Source organism: Dasypus novemcinctus, chromosome 21, assembly GCF_030445035.2.
Source record: "Dasypus novemcinctus isolate mDasNov1 chromosome 21, mDasNov1.1.hap2, whole genome shotgun sequence".
NCBI classification, from domain to species: Eukaryota; Metazoa; Chordata; class Mammalia; order Cingulata; family Dasypodidae; genus Dasypus; species Dasypus novemcinctus.
The window spans coordinates 6,553,097-6,576,523 of record NC_080693.1 but is presented as its reverse complement, the minus strand read 5'-3'; the positions used below and the strand labels follow the sequence as shown (position 1 = coordinate 6,576,523).

General features: G+C 48.2%; 1 protein-coding gene and 1 long non-coding RNA gene across 2 annotated transcripts in view; one reads left to right on the top strand and one right to left on the bottom strand.

Moving 5' to 3' along the window:
- LOC131274934 (uncharacterized) overlaps window positions 1–23,427 on the bottom strand; it is a 681,981-nt gene that overhangs the window by 391,455 nt on the left and 267,099 nt on the right. The gene's annotated exons all lie outside the window — the stretch shown is intronic.
- On the top strand, window positions 645–9,211 carry LOC101447303 (ral guanine nucleotide dissociation stimulator-like). Its single transcript, XM_058283273.2, is given in 12 exon segments — window positions 645–743; window positions 1,910–2,100; window positions 2,721–2,777; window positions 3,134–3,327; window positions 3,584–4,437; window positions 5,181–5,396; window positions 5,676–5,779; window positions 6,235–6,319; window positions 7,494–7,565; window positions 7,988–8,074; window positions 8,805–8,926; window positions 9,109–9,211. Coding segments are annotated over 12 exon segments (2,184 nt in total).

The window sequence follows — 23,427 nt, the reverse complement described above, 5'->3', positions numbered from 1 at the left end:
CCAACAGAACTTGGAACTCTGGTAACCAGGCACCCAGATTCCAAAGGCAGCCCCTTCCCAGCTCACTTGACAGGAGACACCTGAGAGGGAACCATGTTCTCCTGCTGTGTTGCTAGTTCACAAGGCTCCAGCCTCAACCAAACCAGAAATGAGTCCCTTTTCCATTGTTTTCAACATTGGCTCAGGCCTCAGCCACAAAGCCCTTGGCTATCATCCCAGAGGTACCCAAAGGTAATGTGGGGTGGCCCAGGGACAGCCAACTCAGCACATGCCACTACTCTGCTCCTTCCTGGGCAGCTCCATGTCCATCCACCTCCCAGTGGGTGGGAGACATGAGCAGTGGGACCACCCTGGGAAGGAGCAGGCTTCAGGGACAGGTCCCCAGGAGGTCTTTCCCTGTCAACTGCCAGATCATGGCTGAAAGGCTCATCTTGGGGTGGCACCCATGTTTACCTGTGTTAACCTTGTTCCCCCAGTTGTCATCTCCTCTCCAGTGGGGCTGGAGAGGAAGGCAGGCACTCATCTGGGCCTGATCTAGGTCCCAGCCAAAACAAGGAGCAGCTTCCCTTGTGAAGTAGGGCAGTCCACTAGCTGATGCCTCTTGGCCTGGCTGCCGGGCACTGTGTTCACAGAGCTCCACGCAGATGGTCAGTGAGGAGCTGGAGGATGGCCTCATCTACACCATCTCTCTGCAGAAGGTAGAGGTCCATCATCGTCCCAGCCAGAGCCAATGCTGGTTCCAGGTAGGAGCAGGTGTTGATTGGTGTCCTGCAACCGTGGAGAAACACCCCAGGCCTGTACCCCACCCCAGCCTCTTCCTTTCTCCCTCTCCCAGGGCTTTTGCCCCTGTGTGGCCCAATATCCTGCTTCCTGAGCAACCTGAATTCCCACCAATCACCCACCACACTGCCATTCAGTAGACCATGGGGCAGGTCAATTCCAATGGTTAAAGGAATAGCAGAAAGGAGTCACTTCCATGGGTTTCCCTTCAGAGTAGGCTGAGGGGTGGGTTCACTTGACACACATGTGCTTTTTGCTGCTGTATTTCTGTTTCCACTCCCAGCCCCATGTCCCCAGCAGTAGTCTTTGTGACTGTCCTTCCACACTTGCTCCAAGCCATACTGCTCCTCTCACTTAGGAGGGTTCTTGTGATCTCCCATAGCCTTTCCCTCCCCCTTCCCAGGTCAGGAGCTGAGGTCTGGACTCAGCTGCCCAATATTCCAGAAGGGAAGCAGCTTAGAGCAGTGATTCGGCCTTTGGTGCTGCTGAACCTTGAACTGTCCTTCCCTGCGATCCTGTCAGCACTGCTGTCCTGAACACATCCCATGTACCCCAAGGCACTGATCCCTCCCACCCCTGGTAGAGGCTCCCAGGAATGAAGGACACACAGACATCACTTTCAAGAACAAGGGCCAGATACCTAAGGCTGGAGCAGTTCAATTATCACTGGCTGGCTCTTTCGGTGGGAGCATCCTCGTGCCCTGCCTGGAACTGGCTCTTTTCATTTTCCTTCATTTTCGGTGATCTGCGGTCAGGGTGGCAAATGGCATAGCCTTGGGACTCTTGCCCCATGAACAGTGCAGCCTGAAAGTTGTTTACTGACCAGGTGGGCTTGCTGTTGTTCCCTGAGGAATCTGTTCAAATCCTCAGGGCTGCAAGGCTCTTTCTCCTCGTAAGGACACTCCACATGTCTGCCCTTTGCTGTGTCTGGGATCTCATTTTTCAATTATTTCTTCACCTCAAATTCAATTTTAAGGCCAAGGGTCTTTCTCTGCTAGAGGCACACACATCCCCCTTGGCCTCAAGTCAATGAGGGCTTGGGTGCAGCAGGTCTGCCCACAGCCCCAGCCTCACCTGGGGGTCTACAGTTCTGCCTCCAATCACATGTGCCTCCTCTGTCCCATCCTAGAGGAAGAACAACTCGACCCTCACGAGGGAGGAGAGCTGCACAGTGCAGACGGTCAAGGCAGGCAATTGGGAGAAGCTGATGGAGCATCTGGTGCCCGCCTTCCAGGAGGGTCACCTCATATATATCAACATCTTCAGAACATACCAGGTCTTCACCACCACCGAGCAGGTCCTGGGCTGGTTGTTCCTCAGGTAAGAGCCAGCCCCACACCTGACCACTTGACTGCTCTACCCCCAACTTTCTTGTGCCTCAGAAATGTCATTTCACCTACTGGCCTCAGTTTCCTCCTTGGGAAGAAGAGCATTTAGAGGAAAAATCTTCAAGGTTGATTGTAAGGACTAATGGGAGAATCCATGGGAAGTGCTTCCCCGACCCTGGTTCAGTGGACAGGGTAGCTGGAGGGGCAGGGTTGTTCCTAGGCAGGACTTTCCTCTTCCCAGTGAAGAAGCTCACAGCATCTCCCCCTTCTGACCCCAGTTTTCTCATTTCTAAAGGAGGTTTGAGATCCTTTTCAGGGCCTCCAACCTTGGTGTGGTCAGAGCAGGGATCATTGTAGGTCACCAGAGGGGTCCAGACTCACCCTAGGTCTGAGAAGGTGCTGCTTAGGACTCATTCCTTCACAAGTATACATCAAGTGTCTACTAGCTGCAGACACTTTCTGAAGCACGTAGCTCATGCAGTGAACAAAGCAGACAAATTTCCCTGCTCTTCTGGGTTCCATTTGAGTTGGGGCTGCAGGCAGTAACATGAGTCACCTTAAGCAGGGGGTACACCAATAAGTTAGCAGTGACATGCTCATGATCTCTCCTAGATATGGACATAAGCACCATGGCAGTGGAGGTCATGACATATGCCTTGACATGAAAAAGTGAGTGTACTTTGGGAGAGGGAGAGGGGCTCTCCTCACCTGAGACCAGTGTGGGGAGTTGGGTGGTCAGTGGCAGGGAAGGGCTGGGCAGAACACTGGGCCCCACTCATCCTATGGCCCCCCGAAGGGTCAGCTTCTCAGGCCAGAATTACTGTGTGGGGGCTAGGAGGGTCTGGGGCAGAAGGACACTCAAATATTGATGAAGCTCCTACTATGTGTCAGTGCCAGACTATGAACAGACCAGTCAAAACCCTTCCCTGTCCTTATGGACTTTGCACTCCAGTGAGAGGGTCTCTGGGGGGCAGTGTGGAAGAAAGGCCATTTTCTGACCCTGCCGCCCACCTACCTGCCCTCAGCACCCTCTCCTCTCTCCTGGGCACCTGGCTGGACCAGTACCCTGAAGATTTCCTAGAACCAACAGAATCTCTCTGCATCAAACTGCTGGTGATCTATGCCCAGGTGCACTTACCTGACTCTGCCCTAGAGCACCGTGCCATGATTCTGCTTTCACAGATGAGCCATCCAGAGCCCTTTGAGGCAGACCCAAAGGGTGAGGAGGCTAGGAATAGTAGCATGGGAGCTTGTGGTGGTGGCTGGGACTGGACCACATAGGCAGGACCTACCAGAGATTGCCCTTGGGCCAGAAGCAGAGAAGAAACTCAGACTACTCACCTGGGAGACTGCAGTCTGGGCACACTTTTTTGAGCCAGATATTCCCCTGGAGGTTGTGGGATCTCCTCTGTATTTGAAAGACACTTGGAGCCATTCATCATGTGAACCTTCCTCTTCTCCAGCTCCTTTTTCAGCTCCAGAGCTGCAAATGCCTCCAGTGCAAACTGTGGTACCAATTCCACCACTTGCAGCAGACACAGAGGCAGTTCCAGAGGCTGATTCAACTCCATTCCCACTTCCACTGCCAGTTACTGAGTTTGCACCAGTGCTTGCTCTGGAAGTAGATCCTGACACATTACCTGCTGTAGCACCTGCACCTTCGTCAGCTGGAGCACCTGCTCATGTGGTGGAGGCAGCTACATCACAATCAGCTGAACAAGTTCCAGAGCCTGGGTCACCCATGTCAACATCAGATGCACCAGATCCAGAGCCAGAGGCAAGTCCAGCTCCACCTAACTTGACAACTATACATGGATCAGCACTACCCACTCTGGAGGTAGAGCTTGCCCCTTCAACATCAGAAGCACATCAAGCTTTAGTGCTTGAAGAAGCTTTGGTGCCACCTCCACAGCTACATATGGAGGTACAGCCAATGACCACTCTGCAGATAAAGTCAGCTTCATCCCCAGATGGAGCACCTGCTGCCAGGCTGGAGGAAGGCACATCACCATCTGCATCACAGGTTCCTGAGCTAGAGGCAATCCCACTACTATCTCCAGTGCCACCTATACAGTCTGCACCAGGCTCCCTTCTGGAACTACAGCCTGGTGACTCACCTTCAGCAGCACAGGCTCTCGAGGGGAAGGCATGTCTGGCAGGACCACCAGAGCCACTGTCAGAGCTAAAGTCAGCAGCAGGGCAGGTTACCCCTCCAGAGCCTTCCTGCTCCTGGCCTGAGACCTCAAAGAACCTGCTGAATGAGGAGAAGGCCAACCTCCTGGCTTTCCCTCCTGAGCTGGTGGCAGAGCAGTTGACACAGATGGATGTGGTGAGCAACTGTGATCAGCAGGGTGGATCTAGGTGGATCTTCCTCCCAGGATCTGCCGCTCCAGCCTTAGTATCTCCTGATCTAGAATCTTATTATCTTGTTCCAAAGCCTCACTCCACTCCCAGATTTTTAACCTGAGCAAGTTTATTAATCCCTAAACCTACACTTGCCCTCTCTAGACAGTAGATAAAGGACACTACACATACCTACCATACACACCGACTGTGAAGATTATATGAGAGCAAAGAAATAGAAAGCCTGAGAGGGCATGGCCAGTAGGGGTTGAAGGGAGCTCACTGAGGTGCAACCAGCCTCCATGGGTGGCCTGCTCTATGCTGGGGTCTCTACAGCACTGGCACTAATAAGACCCTGATGAGCACTGGATCCTTCGGTAGGCACCCAAAGCATCCGCACACCCCCCTAGGCTAGGGACCATGCACGTGACTGCTAGCAAGCCAGGAGGCATTATCAGGAGGAACCACGGTACCGCTTGGGCCTGTGGAGGCATGAGGTGCCTCCCATGCTGGAGTTTGTGAGAGGGACTCTAAAGTGTAGTTTCCTCTTCTCCTCTAGACTTGGGCATTGGGTCACTTGTGTTATGTCCCATTAGGGGACAGAGAACACACCCTGTCCTCAGCCTGCCAAGCTCCAGCTGAGACCACTGGACCTTAATCTGGGTCTTGAGGGCCTGTGGGATCTAAGGTGCTTGGGTGTGGGACACGCTAACATCGCCTCCTCCCCAGGAGCAGTTGAAGAAGGTGGTGCCTTATCACTGCCTGGGTGCCATCTGGTCCCAACACAACAAAAAGGGCAAGGAGCATGTTGTACCCACCATCCATGCCATTGTCACCCAGTTCAAGCATGTGACCAACTGCATCATCACAACCTGCCTTAGGGACCAGAGCATGAAGGCTCAGGACAGGGCCAGGGTGGTGGAGCACTGGATCGAGGTACCCAGGGTGTGCTCATGGGGCCCCCTCTGGAATTCTGGAGCCCCTCTGTGCTTTTATTGGCTCTCAGTCTTCCAGGCCCTCCCTGGTCTGTAGCACAGCTCTACACTATCCTCATTTCCCACTCGCTCAGGTTGAGTGTGGATGTCCCTCTCTGGGTCCACAGCATGACCTCAGGGTCTCACTGCATGTCTGTCTCATCCTAGAGGGGAGATGCCAGCTGAGAGGGCTGAAGCTGGAGCAGGGGGGCACTCAGACCACATCTCACTGCTCATTCTCCCTTCTCAGGAGTGCTAAATCCTCAAGAAATTTTCCTTGTTCTATACCATCCTCTCTGCCCTTGAAAGCCATTCAATTCACCATCTTAAGAAGACGTGGAAGAAATTTTCCAGGTGGGCAGGCTTCTCCAGGGACACCAGGTTGTACCAGGGACCTTGTGGGGGCTGGACATTGTCCTTCAGGGGGCCTGGGAGGTAGTAGCTCCTGGGCAAGGGCTGTGTGTGTGGGGGCACCTGAGATTGACTGTTTTGCCTGCCCTTCCATCCACTGTCAGTTAGAGTTGAACCAAATGGGGGCATGTTAAGTGTTTACTTCTCAGCAACACACTGTCCTTTGAAGTCTACATGTCAGAATCAACTGCTCATGAAATGAGAATGGGGGTCCCCATTGTGCCCACCTCAGAGCTCAGCTCCCAAACCTCATGATGTACTGCAGTGCTCAGAGCTACCCAGTTTCAGCACCACCCACCCAGGCAGACTGAGTCCCAAGTGACTAAAGTAAAATGGATTAGCCTTTATACGCTCCTACCCATTCCCATCTTTCTCCTTCTTTTCTTGCCCTCCCCCAGGGACAGCCTCCACCTCTTCCAGATGCTATCTGAGATTGTCTCAAATGAGAACAACCACTCACAGAGCAGTGAGCTGATCTTCCAGGTGAAGAGGAGGTTGGAGGGTTGGGGCTCAGGTAATGGGGATTTTAGTTTTTCACTGAAAGTTTCTTTGAAAACATCCAGTCTGGTTTATACTGGTTGAAGATGTAGAGGGATATGTTTGATTTGTGGGCAGGTGGGGGACAGTTGTAGGGCAGGAAGCTGTGGTTTTTGGGTTCTGTGGAGTAAGCTGGGATGTTCCAGGAGGAGATGATGAACTGATAGGATGAGAAGTCTCCATCTGAGTGGAAGGTCTCATAACTGTGCCTCATAACTAATGACATGTGAGCCAGAGAGCTATGAGAAATCTTTGGGAGACAGAAAACCATGGCAGTCCTTCCTGATCAAATCTAGAAGCTTCCACATAAAAGAGGAAGCAAAACTTCAGTGCTCAGTACTCCTGGCAACCCCTACCCTACCTGGACAATCAGATCTGGCACCATGGAGACACATTCCTGAGTAGATTCCAGGAGTTGTCTGCAGGCACAATATCCTCAGTGGGCTCCAGGAGCGGGGATGCCTTTGGTATGGCTTCAGGCAGATTTTGGGGCCTCCACTCCTGTTGGCAGGGGAAGGCAGAAGCTGCTTAACTCAGCCTCCAGAAATATCCCATCCTTGGGGTATTGGGATGACATGAGGCCCCAACCCATACCCAGAGGCCAGAAGAACCAGACACCAGTTATTGGTGGTCAGTGGTGAGGTGAGGTCAGCTCGGATGTGGCCACTGTCTTAAGGGAGCAGCCTGTCCTCTGAGGCCCAGAGTGATTCAGTCCTAGTCAACAGCCTCTTTGGGCTCTGTGTCCTCATGTGGAATGGAAGCTGGATCAAGTAGTTGTGCCACCCCCAAAGTGAAGTAGCAAGGTTCAAGGGAGAAAAGCAACATGACTGAGCATTCTCTTGACTCTGAGGGATAGAGCACGATGGCCAGAGCATCCTCACTGCTAGCGTGCAACACTGAGGCCTCTGGACTCCTGATGAGGGTTCAGGTCTCTGTCCTCACATCAGAGATAAACAGGCTAAGGGAGGCTGGTCGACTTTCACAAGGTCAGGCAGGGGACCTCAGGCATGTGCTGGCAGCAGATTTCCACCTGCCCACTTGATCCAGGTGTCCAAGGCCCCAAGGACAATAGTTGAGAGATGGAGGGCCTCACTGACCTAGTTCTCAACCCCAACAAGAGGAGATCTCCAAGTTTGCCACCCTGGAGATGAAGCTCAAAAAAGCCCAGAATAAGGAGCAGCAGCAGGAGAGGGTGAGTGTGCATGAATCAGCATGGGGGCCCTCCTCAGGCCCATCCCTCTGGACCACTAAGCCTGGAAAGCCTCCTATCAATGTCCCTTCCTCTGGAACATTTAGGACCATGAGCTATGGGAATCTTGGGGGAGTAGTTGCAGCCAGTCAGAGTAAGAGTCTGGAAGAGCTGACATAGAGTGGATTGGCTGTGAGAGGGGGGTAAACTTGGTGACTTTTAAAAAGCCAGTGCTGTGAGGTGACTACAATGGAGTTTGGGGTCCTTGGAGTCTGGAAGGGACCTTAACAGGTGAGGGTTAAGGGTCTGACACTGTCCAGGGAAGGCTGTGTGGTTCTAGGAGTCTGAGACTGAGGAGTGTTCAGGGCATGGTCTTGGGGGCACCTGAGAGCCTGTGCTCATTGCCACCCTACCCAATGCTACAGGATGTCATCCATGGCATAGTCTCATGTCTGGGAACATTTCTCACTCCGTTTTTTATGCTGAACTATGCCATGCAGGAGTATCTGGTAGTAAGTGAGCCTAGGGGCAGGGACAGGGTGGGAAAGGGACCCTGAGTCTTGGGAGGACAGGCCACTCCCTAAAGCCCTGAGCTCTCACCACTGGGCTCACAGGATGTCCTGAAACCCACAGCCTCCCTGGAAGCTGGGGTTCCATGACCTCCTTGCAGATGAGTGAAAGGAGGCTGGTCCCAGGGGCCATCTCTCCATTGTCATCGAGGCTGAGACTGAAGGTTCTCTCTGTCTCCACTACTGGTCCTCACACCTGGAGCCCAGACGGGCTTAAGGGTGATGGGCATGGCAATGGATGGGGGCCACTTCATGATGGATGCAAACTCTGTCTTCCAGGGAAGGATGGTCAATTTTCACAAAAGGAGGAAAGTGAGCAGCTGTGGCCATCACTGTTGGAGTGGATCTGGGGTGGGGTGTAGGGATGGAACACAGTGTTCCTCCTGGGCAGGACACCCCCAGGCTGCATGAGGTTTCCTCTTAGTTTGATCGTGAGAGTTTGAGGAGAAAAGAGAGGGCCAAAGCCTCCTTCTAGAGGGTAGTGGATATACTTGGGATGAAGGACAACCTCATGGTGGATGAGCTGTGTGAACTCAACTCTGAGGGCAGGTAGAGACTGGAAGGGAGTGGAGGGGTCAGGGGACCCACAGGAGTGAAACCAGCCACTGGCCCCTACCTCACCCAGCAAGCCATCCATGCCTTGACAGTGACTATTCCTTCCCTCTGGCCCCAGGAATACCAGAAGATCGCTGAGCTCCAGCAGCTCCAGGAAGGCTGCTTCTATGACTCCCTTGTGCCCAATGAACAATTTGGGACCTCGTTTGGAGACATGGAGCAGCTCAGCAAGAAAGATAGGTGAAGCCAATGCAGCATCAGGCCACAGTAGGTGTGGGATCACCACTGAGGATCTGGGGTCAGCATAGGACCTGTTGCCTGAAGAGAGCTTCGGTACCAAAATGCCAACTGCTGTGCAGACACTGAGCAGGAGACCTGAGGTGTGGCTCCTAGGACCCTACAGCTGCCACTCTGTCACACAGCTACCACCTGTCTTGTGAACTGGAGCCCAAATCCCAGTCGGCTGGTAAGAAAGTCAAGGGCAAACACCGCCTAGAAGGCATCAAATCTTGGTGTGAAGAGTGAGTTCCCCATCCAGGGTGGACAAGTGTGGGCTGGCTCAGGGCTCATGGAAACTTCAGGTTAAGTGTGGGCTTGGGGAGCCTGACTGTTTAGCATGGGGATCTCAGCTCCCCTCCCAGCCAAGCCTGTGACTGGGGCGAGTTGCCCCATCCCTGGGACTCTTTCCTCTTCTGTAAAATGGGGTCATGCTGCATGATCTCTCAGTGAGTTAGAGCCCAGTGGCTACTATTAATGGAATGACCACTTAGCAGGGTGCAGTGGTAGCAGGGGAGAAGTTTGATTCATTCCAAGTGAGGCCCCCAAGGTAAGCTGACCCATACCTCAACTGCCAGACCCCCGACACTGGGTCCAGTGGTAGCAGCAACCCCTACTCCAGTGTCCAGTTCCAGTGTGGTCCTGACTTCAGCAGTGGGGATGCAGCTGACTCACCTCATATACATGTGGCCAGATTCTCAAACTCTAAGTTGAAAATCCACCTGAACAATGTCCCAGAGTCCCAAGATGGCCATGAAATAAAGGTAACTGCCCACCTCTTCTCATGTGGGCCCTCACTCTCATCCTCACCCTCCTTCTTCTGTGCCTGCTTAGCCTTCTCCAGGTCCACAAAGTGTTCAAGAATTGTTGACTACTATGAATTTCTAAAGCCTACTAGAGGTTCTAGAGTAACCCTAGGGTGCCCCAAGGTTACAGGCCTTCTGTTGATATTGCTGTTATCCACAGTTGAGGCAGTCAGTCAACCTCTGCATCAACACGGAACTCCTCCATTGTCACATCAGCATCCAGAGGAACATCCTCTTCCTCCTACTCCACCAAACCCAGGGCAAGTTGGTCCAGCCACAAGCACCACGACTCACAGCCATGCTATAAATGGCACGTGGCCAACTACTACATTGTCCATGTCAGCCTGGATGAGGACAACAGCCAGCAGTACAAGAGCATCATGGTGAGCTGGGTGTAGAGCCATCCCCTGGGGCCCATCACTGGTTCAGGCAGTAGACACATAAGGAATGACATGTTCCCTCTTTGTCATCCTGGAGCAGAGTTTGCAGTGAGTGGGGAAGGACAGAGAGCCACCTCCAGAGGCAGGAAGTGCATGAGTTAGATGGTGGCCAAAGCTCAGGACAGTGGACATATGAGCGAGGCTAGCATGCTGAGTCAGGAAGGCCTGGGAAAGGCTCTCTGAGACAGCCCCAAAGAGGAGGAGGGAGGGGACAGCCTGCCAGACCTGAGGGGGACATGTGCTTGGCTGGCCTGAGGAACAACATGGAGGCCAGGTGAAGGAGCAGGGGTCAAGGGGAAGAGTTGAAGTCAGAAAGGTTTTGAGAGCTGGGTCACATCAACCCTGTGAGCTGCTGGATGGAGCTTGACTTTATCGTAGGGGAAATGGGGGTCACTGGAGGGTCAGAGAAGAAGAGGGACAGCAGGTGACCTTTGGCCTCATGTGGAGGTTGGGCCAGTGTTTGGCCAGTGAGGGGTGATGTCACAACCCAGAAGGGATCATTGGGTCTTCTCCAGGATGGTGGCCATCAAGATGTGAGCAGGACCCAGATCCTGGATGGGATGTGCAGATGGAGCCATTCCAGCCCCACTGCACAGAGGCTGGCTGAGCTGCCATGTGTACACACCCACCACGGGCTGCACTTCTCTTGTGGCAAGGAGCAGGTGTGGTTTAACTAAGCTGTCATTTATTTGTTCAACCCTTGACCTAAGCTCTGCCTCTAGCTGGGCCCTCAGGGTCAAGGCAACTGCGCCTGACTACAGCTGCATCCTGGAGCCTGGGGTAGTCCTGGAGTGCCATAGGTTATCATCCAGCCCCTCCTCCTCTCTGACATCTGGGCTTGGACTACATATTGTGTGCTCTGCCCTGGAGGTGTCCTGGAGGATCAGGATTGGGGCAGGGGCACTCCCTAAGGACAAGCCACCTCCTGTGATTGTTAGGCAGGAGGTGACAGAGTAAGGCCCAGATTTCACTCTTCAGCCCCCACCCTCTGCTGCTTGGTCACCCTTTGTCATCAGGGCCCTGAGAGTTCATAGCAATTGTTAAGGCCAAGTACCCAGGGTACAGGTTTCAGAATGTTTGGAAAGACCCCCTTATTCAATGGAGGTCTCCCCAGAGGAGCAAAAGAAGAGAGTGAGGCCCCTTTAGACCCAGCCCTGAACAGAGGTGGCTCCATATAGTCTCTGGCAGCTGTACTCTTGGGGAGCCAACCCCAGAACCCCATGCCCTGAGGGCCTGTCCCATGATCTACTACAGGTATCCAACCAGGAAATGGTTCCAGCTGTGATCTGCAAGGCCATGGAAGAACACAACCTGGAGGGGGACAAGCCAGAGGACTACAAACTGGAGCAAATCATTTCATAAGATTGAAGTAAGTCAGAGGTCAAGTTGGAGAGGGCAGTGGTGGAGGGAGTAGGCTGAGCACCATGTCCCCAGCCTGAAGGTCTGAGGCCCTCTGGTCCAAGTGTACCTGAGACCAGGTAAACAAAACAGGCTGCCCAGAGCAGCCTTCTATGCCCACAGCCTCTTCTCCCTACCTGCTCCTTCTCCCTTGTGTACCCTGCCTTGGACATGACCCAGGCATTGGGAAACCAAGTTCAAAGGTAACAACATTGAAGTACCCAGAGAAAAGGCTTTTCACCATGAATCATGAGCAGGAAAGCCAAGCAGAGGGGCTCAACTAGAAAGGCATTTTCTGGACAGGAGTGGGTGACTACACCTCCAAAAGCACCAGGACTGGTGGACACAGGCACCAAACATGGTACATACTATGCCTTTATGATAGTAAAAACTAGACCAAATCTCCTTGATCCCTTTTGGAGGCTCAAGGGAGCTGACTCAGTATTCTAGAAAGTGGGAAAGGTAAAGAATCCAGAATGACAGCACAGACCCAGAGCCAGGCATCCTGGGCTCTGAACACTTAGATAGGTTTCTCAAGCATCTGGGTCAGCTTCTCATCCCCTAAGGGGAGAGAAAATTAATCAAGGTATGTGCACATGGTGTTTCTGTGCACAATAAAGTTAACTGGATTCTTGTCAGTGAGCTGATACCCCTCTCCAGCCATTAGCCCAGGCAAATTAAAATTACTCCCACCATTCCTAGAAGTTGGTTCTAAATCCTCTCTAGTCTCCTCTCTTGTCTTGAATGGGAAATGGGAGCTGTGAGGTGTGAAATAGGGCAGAAGGACCCATCCTACAGAACAGGAAGACCAAGGACTGAAGAGGTTGAGAAAGGAGATGAGTGGCCACACCAACTGAGGCCAGAGAAGGAATTCCAGCCTAGTGTTCCTTTCTAGTTGGCTCTAGGCCAGGAAGACAGGAGGAAGATGGGATTGGTGTAAATCCTTGCTGGGTGTCAGGTACTTCCTGGTCATGGAGACCTTCAGGAACCCTACTTGGGAGGCCTGGGCAGGGCTGCCCTTCACCGGGCCCCAGTGGTCTTGTCCTGGGTAGTACTGGATTTGGGGGCTGTGCACTGTGGTCCAGAAATTCAATTTCAACTCCAAGATTCTGAGTAGTGAAGGCATCAGGGTGTGGGGTGGGGAAATAGATGACCCTTCATCAGCTCCACTCTTGAGGTTGGCTGTCATGAGTCAGAGTCACTTTTAAAACAAGGGTTCTTCATTTTTAGCTATGCCTCTGCAGAGTCTTTCCTGCAGACAGGTATCATTCAGAGGGCTATTTTTGTTCCTGGAGTTGGATTGGGGATCCAGGTCTGTGGCTGAGGCCTGCTCTCATGGGGGCACAAAGGGTCGGGGTGTCCTGTGGTTCCTCAGAGCACAGCTGACCACCCATCTGCCCCACTCCCCAGTGATGCAGATCCCAGGCAGTGCAAAAGTGTATGATGTGATGCATCCCTTACCTAAGTATCATTTAATGCTTACCAAGCAGACCACATCCGTGGACTCCAAGTTCAGGAAGAGAGCTACCTCAGCCCTTCTGGGGAAGAAGCAGAAGCGACTGAAGTTCCAAAAGGGGAAATTCTAACTGGCCCTTGGTGCCCACCAGCCTCAGTGTCTCCCCTTCTCAGGTCTGCCTGGCCAAGTAGGTTTGCTGATCCCCACCACAGTGGACAGGCCAGGCAGGTACCTCCCTCCCCACAAGCCAGTTTGGGCCACCCCAGGACACCACTTAAACCCCTGAACCTACCCTGCTGCCCCTCAAGACTCTGTCCTGTGAAAGTTTGTCCTGGGATCCTGTGACCAGTCACTCACTTAGGGGACCATTGAGCTTCTTACCTGGAGCCCTTGGATGACATCTGTGACATTTCAGAATATACATATATAGGGGATGGACAATATTTATCTATTATAAATAGTTAATGTTAGATGTGAATATTTTATTAATAAAGCCTTTTTTCAACTGCAGCCTTGGAGTTGATGATTGGTTCTTTCATTTATAGTGTTAATTGAAATGAGGTGCAACCTCTCACACTGTTTATTCAAATAAGAAATCATGCAGAGTCATCAGTTTGAGAAGGGAGAAGTGAAAAGAGCCAGCTACCATTCCTGGCTTACTGAAGCAAACACAGATATTCCCTTTCACAGAGCAAATGTGCATTTCAGTATCAATACACCTAGAAGGAGTAGACACCACCCATAAGGAACATCAGGATTTAGATGTTGAAGGTATTTCCATTTACCAGGATCATTTCCTGACCCTGAACAGGGCAGTGGTTGCCTTTCTACCACTTTGGAGGAAGACATTTTCTGCTTCTTGGCTGAGGTTTTGTTTGAGCACCAAATAGGAACTTTGTAGTTTTCAAGGGAAAAGTCCAGATTTACATCAGCACTAGTTACAATAAAGTTAGAACACAGCTTCCAATATGGAACACAAAAGGACAGAAGAAGATTATCAGCACATGGTCCAAGGGCAGGCAGAACTTAGCATCCTCAGTCCCCTCTTTGCCCCATGGTCAAATATTTACCTTAGATTTCATGCTCTGGATCCTTATCCCTGACAACAGAATTCCTTTTTCTTATGAAGGGACTGGGGGGATTGGGATGCAGTTTTTCAGGTTCCAACTGGGCCTTGTTTCATAAATGCTAGTGCTCCCTATGAACTAGTGCTTCCCACTGCCCTGCCATTCCTTGTGCAATTTCTTAACCCTGAAAATCCCTGGCAGGCTGTGCCCTCTGTGTCAGGTACTGGTGGCCTCTCCTGCCTGGCTGGAACCTGAGGCATCACCCATGGGCTCTGAATGCCAAGAGAAGAATACTTATCCCCTCTAAGGTAGAGAAACCACACAGTCTTTTCTGTGGGTCATGGTGGAGTCTTGGATGGTGTGGTTTGAGGTCCGCCATCTCGGGGATCTCCAGTTTGCACTCTCAGATATGTTGCTACTGATTATCCTCAAGAGGAGTTTGGCTCTGAGCGCTTAGAGATTGCAGCCCCCTGGGTTGATTGTGTCCATTGTCCAATATTTGTACTTTGCTTATGCCATTGGGCTGTGGGCAATTCCTTTGGGGAGGGGGATAAAAGATAGGGCCTGAGGGGGGAAGGGAATGCCACCAAGACTGAGGACCACACTACTGTACAGACACACCTCCCCACAAATTAAATTACTGAGTGGCTTCCTGTCTGGGTGGTGACAGGCCCTGTCCCGAGCTACCCCTGTGCCCTCCCCTGGCTTCCCCAATGTTCAGGAACTAAAGGTTTAATCCTTGGCACAACACAGAGCCCAAGGACCCTGGCCCAGCCTCCTGCCTGCCCTAGCTGTGGGCCGTGGAGCCACTTCAGAAGGTTTATCAGGAAAGTAAAACACTAATCTTACATTTTAATTAGCAAATATATGTCTGAACTAATCCATTTTCTCTATAAATAGCAGAGTTTCCAGTTCTCTTTATTGAGCAGGTCTATAAGTGAGGAAAATCTGGTAGCAACATCCACCACTAATGCCCAAATTGTGGACCCAAAATACTATTTTCCATGAAAAGGGAAGAGGGCACCTAGGAGGTATGTGTGAGTCCAGGTCTTGGCCAGGAAATACGTGAGAGGAACCTAATGATCATGGTGTACTGGAGAGCATGGAAGGCACCAAAGTCCACAGGGGTGGAGTCAAAACATGACAGGAACCAACTGGAAGGCCTTCTGGCCAAATCTGGGACAAGTTTGGTATCATAGTAACCAAAAAGTACAAGCAACTCAAATGCCCATCAAATGATGAAAGGACAAAGAAAATAGAGTCTAGTCATACAATGAGATATTATCAGCCATAAAATGTAATGAAGTATAGATATGTGCTAGATGGTGAGGGACCCAAAGAACATTATGCTAAGTGAAAGAAGCTGGACACTAGAGACCACTTATAGGATTCCATTCATAGGAATGATCTGCACTAGGCAAATCAGACAGACAGCAGGTAGTTTAGTGGTTGCTAGGGGCTGGGTTGAGGGTGGTTGGGGGAAGTGACTGCTCCTGGACCATTTCAAAGTGATGAAAATATTCTGGGATTAGATAATGATTATGGTTTTACAGCCTTATGAGTACTAAAAAGCACTGAGTATGGCATTTTCACAGGCTGAAGTTATGGCATGTTAATTATAACTCAATAAAAATAAAATGTTAAGATGATACTGGAAGGCCATAATATTGTTTGCTTTTAGTTGGGCCTAGACAGCTTGTGAAATAGACAAACACCTGCACATTCACTGGTGATCTTAAAAAAGCCTCAGGGGCTTTCAGAGACTAGAGGAATTGGGGGGTGGTCAGGTGAGTTGCTGTGTCCCTGGCTCAGGTCTTTCCCCATGATCAAATCCACCCATATCCCCCACCCAACCCTGGCTGGCCCCCTGGGAATGGCATATCCTTTCATGCATTTTGGGGGGAGCTCAGAAAGAGTCTTCTCATTACCCTGAGCTTCTATGCAAGCTGTGTGATGTCCTGAGTCTGCCACAGGTAGGAAAAAGCCTTTGTGGTAACTTGGAAATCAGCAGGTGCTGACACTGCTCAAGCACTGATGTGCTGGCTGGTAAACTGCCATGGCCTTGAGTCCCTCAAGTGCTACCCTAGTCTCCCTGCCTTTTTTGGGGGGCCCCAGGACCTCCCCATGATCTGACACCTAAAGGGTTCATGCTTCATGTCAGGGGCCTCAGGACCCCAACCAAGACTGGTGTTCTCTCTCTTGACCAAACTGCCAACCTAGCTCCTCAGGTGCCCCTCCCCCTGCTTCCCCCATCCTGACTACCTCAGAACTAACCTTGTAGCTGTGGACTGCAGATAAAAGCCACTCAGAATGCAGGAAAACAAAGGGAAAAAAACACTCTCAGATCCTAACATTTCTAAATCTCACACTCACCCGTAATCTTCCCCTCCCCCCACCAGTTCCCCTCACTCAGGTCTTTAGGCTGCCCTGGGCCTGAGAGGCCCCTCACCAGGCAGTTCCTTCTCTGCTTCTTCCTTTCCTCCAGGCTTCCAGAACTCCATCACAACCCCCTTGGCTGTCTGGGAAAAAGTAGGACCACATGTCCCTAGAGCTCCCTCTTCAGCCAAAGCACATCAGCCTTTTCCTGCTAATTGTCTAGGGGCCACGAATGCCTCCTGGGGTTGATGGTTTTTGTTTTTTTTTTTTTGCTGAATAACCCCAGGAGAAGGGCCTTGTGTGGCCAAGAAAGGGAGGGAAGGTAACTTAGGAGATGAACTTTCCATGAGCAGGTGGAAGGAAAAGCAGCTGTATGTGTGTTGGAGTGGTCTATGGGGTGGGGTCAGTGACAGATGCCCCAGACTTTTCAAGGAGTGTGGAAAGAAACAATGACCATGTCCACTTTAAAATTGTTTAAATGTAACATGTTTAAGCATGTAAAGGAAGAGCATGTCAAATGAACATGGCCTGCTAGCTGAAGTGATGAGGGAGCAGAACCTAGGAGTAAGCAGAAAAAGTCAGACAACACAGAGAGAGCAGAGCTGAGACCCAGAGAGAAAAGACATAGAGGGAGAGATAGGTATGGGGAGATTGGGCTGGGAGTGGGGAGAGAGGAGGTGAGCTGGGGTGCAAGGGAGACAGAGAAAGAGAGAGCAGCCAGGTACCGGTTCCCTCATCCCACTGTCATCTGTTCTAATTTTACCCAACAGCCATGGGTACTAGTCTGCCTGTGCCACTGCTTCTTGCAACCCATTACTGAACAACACAGACTTGGCCAAGAGCAGATGCCAAGAGCAGGGACTGTTGGAACCCATGCTCATAAGTTCATGGTCTTTCCAGGTGATCTTATCTGTGAGTGTCCAGAAAGCCATTGCTGACAATAAGACCATGGTGGTTTCTTATATTTGGGAGTAGTGATCGAAAGGGATACCTGCATCCTGGAGGTACTCAGGGTCTCTACAACAGTCCTAGTGCCATGTCTGAACCTGGATGCAAGAGGCATGAGCTCAGGGCACAGAAGAATTGGTACTCCTGGCTCTCTCTTCCTGAGATTTAGACAGCTGTTTGAAATTGCATCATGCTTGTCCTCATCCACTACATGTCTACACTTGTCTGGACACCTGGAAAACAGTGGGGCTGGTGGCACTGAGATGAGCTTCCTTCTGGGTGAGTGTGATCTAATATGATCCTCATATAACCAGAATCACTGAATGCCTGCCATGGTATGGTTGCTTTGCCCTCTGTCCCTAATATGATCCTCACACTCCCAGAATCACTGATTGTTGGCACTGGAATTTTGCCTTGTCCTTCCTCCATTGGGGGTAAGAAATGTCTCCCAGAACATCCTACTGAGCACAGCTCACATGTCACCTCTTCTAGAAAGTCTACCCTGGTGTTCCCCAGGCAGAATAAATAGTTTCCTCCTCCAAATTCCCATAGAACTTGTCAGGACCATTTACTACACTAATGAACTTGAATCACAGATAGTTATTTTCCTATTATTCCTCCTTCCTGTGGATTTCCAAATGGTAAGCATGTTTTATCCATTCAAACCCCTCCTAGCTCTTCTGTGCACCAGGCAGCAGCTGGGATCTGGGATTCAGAGCTGAATGGAACTGGATCCTGTCCTTGCAGAGCTTAGGAGCCATTTGGGGAGAGATGCTGATGGACAATTGCAGCAAGAGCTCTAAGTGAGGTCTCTGCAACATGCAGGGGGTAGGACAGGCCTTGACAGCCATACTGCATTGGTACAGAGGAGCCTGCATGGAGCAGGAGCTCAGTCACCCCTAGCTGAGTACAACTAAGGAGGCTTGGCAGCAGTGGTAGCCCAGCTCTTATTTAGGGAAACTGAGATGCAAGTTAGTGGCAGAAATCACACTAGAATCCAATACTCCTGACTTCCTATCTATTGGTTGCTTGACCATGATTGATATCAGTTACTGAAGTTATGGCTAAACACTCATTCATCATTCCCTTCATTTCTTTATTCCTTCCAGGGGCCTGGAAATGGGGAGCAAATCTGAGAGGGCACTTTCTCCATGGTACTGATGGCTTAGAGAGTGGGGAGCTTTGATTGCATTATGGGAACCTTTGGTTAGGTCACTTGATTGGATCACTTTAGTGCCTTTGCTTCAACTACCTCAGTGAGGTGTGACCTAGGTTGGGTCTCCACCCTCTTGCCAGGGACTTCCATCAATAGAGAACTGGAAACAGAAACACAGAAAAATATGGATGCTGTTTTTGCACTATCTTGTGAATGAGGACACCAGGACCAGCTACAGCTGAAAGAGAGGCCAAGAGAAACCCCTGGAGGCTGAGAAAATGCCAGAGTCTGGAATCAGTGGAGCAGGTCTGAAGTGAGGAGAAGCTGCAATCTTGCTTTGCCATGTGACGGGAGCTGATGATTGACCAGTAAATGGCCCTTGATAAGAAAGCATCTCTGATGAAGCCATGATTTGGACATTTTAACAGCTTTGTAACTGTAAGCTTTTACCCTAGTAAATCCCCATTATAAATGCCAACAGACTTTTGGTGTTTTTGTATTGGCAGCCTGGCATACTAAAAATAAAAGGATTCCTAACAAATAGTAAATGAGAAATTAAAAGCTCATAAGATTTCTATGTTTTCTCTGTTTCTGTGTTTTTATTTCTGACTCATGGCTGAAAATTTTAAACTTAAGCTCTAAACTCTCTTTTTGCATCTGCCTGTATGTTTGAGATATGAGATTTTCCTTCCTCTGTATGGTAATGCCAAATTAACTTATAAAACCCCTTAAAAAGATATATTCTAATTTGCTAGAAGATAAATAAATGCTTATATATAAATTAATCTTATAGTATTAGAAATTAAGGAAACTAAATTCTAAAATTTCCTAAGAAAAAAAGAGTGTGAATAAAACTACACCAAAATTTAAAAACAAATCAAATCAACATAATTCAGATAAACCTTTCACTAACTGGACTAATTAGCTCAGTAAATAAAATTAGCTATGTCTTCTGTAATGGTATAGACAAGATAAGCATAAAGTTTTTTTGTAATTGGGTATATTTTAAATTTATGTAGGTTTACTGATCAAAGAAGCTAACATTATATCTATGAGCCCTTTAAGATAATGAAAAATATAAAATGTATTTTTACACATACTGAGTTATTATTCTGAAAAACTTTTTTCTGAGTAATTTTGTTTTGTAAACTGTTGGTCTAAAGACAGTTTCCTAGATATTTTTGGTAATTTAAATATGTAAAGTATGCAGGATGTGTTTTTTAAGGGAAAAGAGAAGTTTTGTCTTAAAGTAAAATGACTGGTTGTTGCAGAGTGAGAAACAGCAATGTGTAGGACAAATTTTGTATAGATATAGAAACTTGTAGAAGGTTTATGGAAAAGGAATTTTATTTGTCATGGTCAAGGCTGATTAAAATTTGATAGGTTTGTGAAATTTTAAGATATAAGACAGCATCCTAATACAAAATTAGAATTTGCTTTGATCTTTTTGTTAAAGTAACAGTTTTCTTGGTTTGTTAGCCTGTTAAGAGGTTTAAAATGTTTAGCTTAAACTTCTGAGTAATCAGCCTAGAAGGCAAATATTCTGAATCTAAACAGATTAACACTCTGTGTTTTATATTGGCCATATAATAGTTAATTATTTTAGAAAATATACCTTCTCTCTTTTAAAAGAACTGAGTCTTTGAACCTTTGTTTACTGTGGCAGTTAGTGAGATCTGCCTGAAACCTGCATAAGTATAATCTCTGCAATGACCTTTGAAAAGCACTTTGAAATCTCTTAGCAATAAAACTCTTTTGTATTTAATGTTTTCCACTTTTCATCAAGGTATTTTTCCAAATACATCACTGAAGGCTCCTGGTAATCCTTTCCCTTGATGCCAGGGAGGCTCATCCCTGGGAGTCATGTCTCACATTGGGGAAATGGTAGTGAGTCCAGGCACTATATGCAAGGCATATAGCCTCATGAAATCAACAACTCTTGGTAGGTCCTATTTTGCAATATATGATAATCTATTTCCACAATATAACAAAGTTTAAATCATTTATAATTTCCTTACTCATGATACCTTTACACCTTTTAACCAAACCTATATTTATCACTGTCTCCATTAAAGATCTGTCTCAGTGACTTAAATTTTCAGTCTGTTCATGTGTTGTTTAAGCAGAGTTGTGGCCAACACCTACTCTCCGTTCTCTGGACTTTCCCAGAGCAACTAAGAAAATGATGATGGGCAAGTCCCATTTGAAAAAAACAAAGTATATCTACAACTGCAAACAAAATAATTCCTTCCATCTGTCCCATAATAACTAAACCCCTCTCAATCTAAATCAGAATGCCAAATTCTTCAAGACTGAGGAGTGAAAAAATGTAAGGGGGGCACATAACCACAGAACCAAGATTTATTATTATTGTTTTATTATCATGTGGTAATAAAAGAAATTTTAACCTTGATATAAACAGTGATCATCAGATGTTCTGAGGGGAGGGGAATGGATGAATAGTTAGAACACAGGACATTTATAGGAACTGCAATTTTCTGTATGATGCTGTAATGACAAATATATGACACAATATATTTGTCAAACCCTATAAAACTGTACAGCATAAAATATAAACCATAATGTAATCTACAGACCTTGTTTAGTAGCAATGCTTCAGTATTGGTTCATCAACTGTAACAAATATCTCACACTAACATAAGATGCCAGTAATAAGGGAAAATATGTGTGTGGGTGAGGGGGTTATATGAGAATCCCTTATAATATGATGTAATTTTTCTGTAATCTAAAACTTCTCTAAAAATAAAGTTTATTACAATTTTTTAAATTATGAAAAATATTTTAAGAAGAATGAAGTCTTTTTCTTATAATAATGTTACAACTTCTCTATTTAATTCTGAAATCTTTTACTGTCACTTTGTTTATAGAGAGAAGTATATTTTTCAGGCAAAGGGATGCTGATGCAAAGGACCATAAATGTGCTGGCTTTTATAAAGGCTATTTATTTGGGATAAAAGCTTATAGTCATAAAGCCCTAAAGAGTCCAAATGAAGGTTACTTCCTTGCCAAACTCTGTTGAAACAAACTCTGTTAAAACAAAATTGCAGGCTCACCACCTTGTGAAGGTTTAGCCTTTTTCTTCCCTCTTAGGGCTCCATGAGTCCAGCTTCTTCCAATCTCAGCTGTAGGTTGGCATAGGGCTCATCTCTCTTCCCAGAGCTCTTTTCTTTCCAGGCACAGCTGCTCTGTTCTCTTCACAAGGTCAGCTGTGAACTTTCAGATGAATGGTTCATTTGTCTTCCCAGGGTCTCTGCAGTGTCTACAGAGGTGTCTCTCTTCCTCTGTGTGTCTTCTCCTGTATATCTACTTCTGTGTGAGAGTCTGGTCTATTGGCCAACCAAGGGGCCAGCACTCAACCCTGTACACCATAATGATGTGTTTGAATCAAAGCCCTAATCTTGATTTAATCAAGTAAATGTAAAGCCTTCAAATTTAAATCAAAGGGTATCATTCTCAGAGAAACAGAATAGTTTAAAGACATGATCACTACCTCTTTTTTAATTCATAAATATGAAACTGCTGCAGTAAACAAATATCATTTCACAGTAACCCATGATCCTCTTGAACAAATTGTTCAAACCTGACCATTTTGTAATTTTGCCTTTCCAATATCATAACCTAGATGATATCTTCTTTTTTGTCTTTATTTATTTTTTTAATATTACATTTAAAAAAATGAGGTCCGCATATATCCCCAGCCCCCTCACTCCACTCCTCCCCCCATAACAACAATCTCCTCCATCATCATGAGACATTCATTGCATTTGGTGAATACATCTTTAAGCACCGCTGCACCTCATGGTCAGTGGTCCACATCATAGTCCACACTTTTCCACGTTCCACCCAGTGGGCCATGGCAGAACATACAATGTCCAGTAACTGTCCCTGCAGCATCACCCAGGACAACTTCAAGTCCCAAAAATGCCTCCACATCTCATCTCTTCCTCCCATTCCTCACACCCAGGAGTCACCATAGCCACTTTCTCCACACCAATACCACATTTTCTTCGATTACTAATCACAATAGTTCATGAATAGAATATCAGTAAGTCCACTCTAATCCATATTCTATTCCTCCATCTTGTGGACCTTGGAATGGTTGTGTCCATTCCACATCTATGTCAAGAGGGGGCTTAGATTCCACATGGATGCTGGATGCAATCCTCCTGCTTTCAGTTGCAGGCACTCTTGGCTCCATGGTGTGGTAGTTGACCTTCTTCAACTCCATATTAGCTGAGTGGGGTAAGTCCAATAACCCAGATTGTAGGAGCTGAAGTCTGTTTTGGCTCGGGGCCTGGCTATCATATGGTCAGTCCAGAGATTCAGATCCTCTTGGTATATATTAAATCCCAGCACCAACTACAGTTCTGGTAAAAGTAACAGGAGAGGCTTGTGAAAAAAAGATCACATCTGAGTCCAGCTCCATCACACAGAAACACAAACTCCAAAGAAGAGCCAACTGACATGGCACTGAATTCCATCTACCATGACCATAGAACCTGTGGGTCTCTGTAGCCCTCAGAAGAACCAATAGTCGGGGTTGTAGCTACTTTATCTGTCTCTGGGAATCTGCTGAGGTGTGCATAAGGGCAACCCCTCTGATAACCTCCCAGCTCTTTTTGGAGACTCATAGCCATATAAACTCATTTGTCCTTTCCATTTCCCCCTCGATTCAGGTCAAAAAGCATTTTTAACTCCTGGTATTTTACGTAGACTGAGATATTCTGCTGATCCGAGTTGACCCTTTTATTCAAGGTCATTTTCTAGTTACATCATCAGCTGGTACTTGGTAGTAAT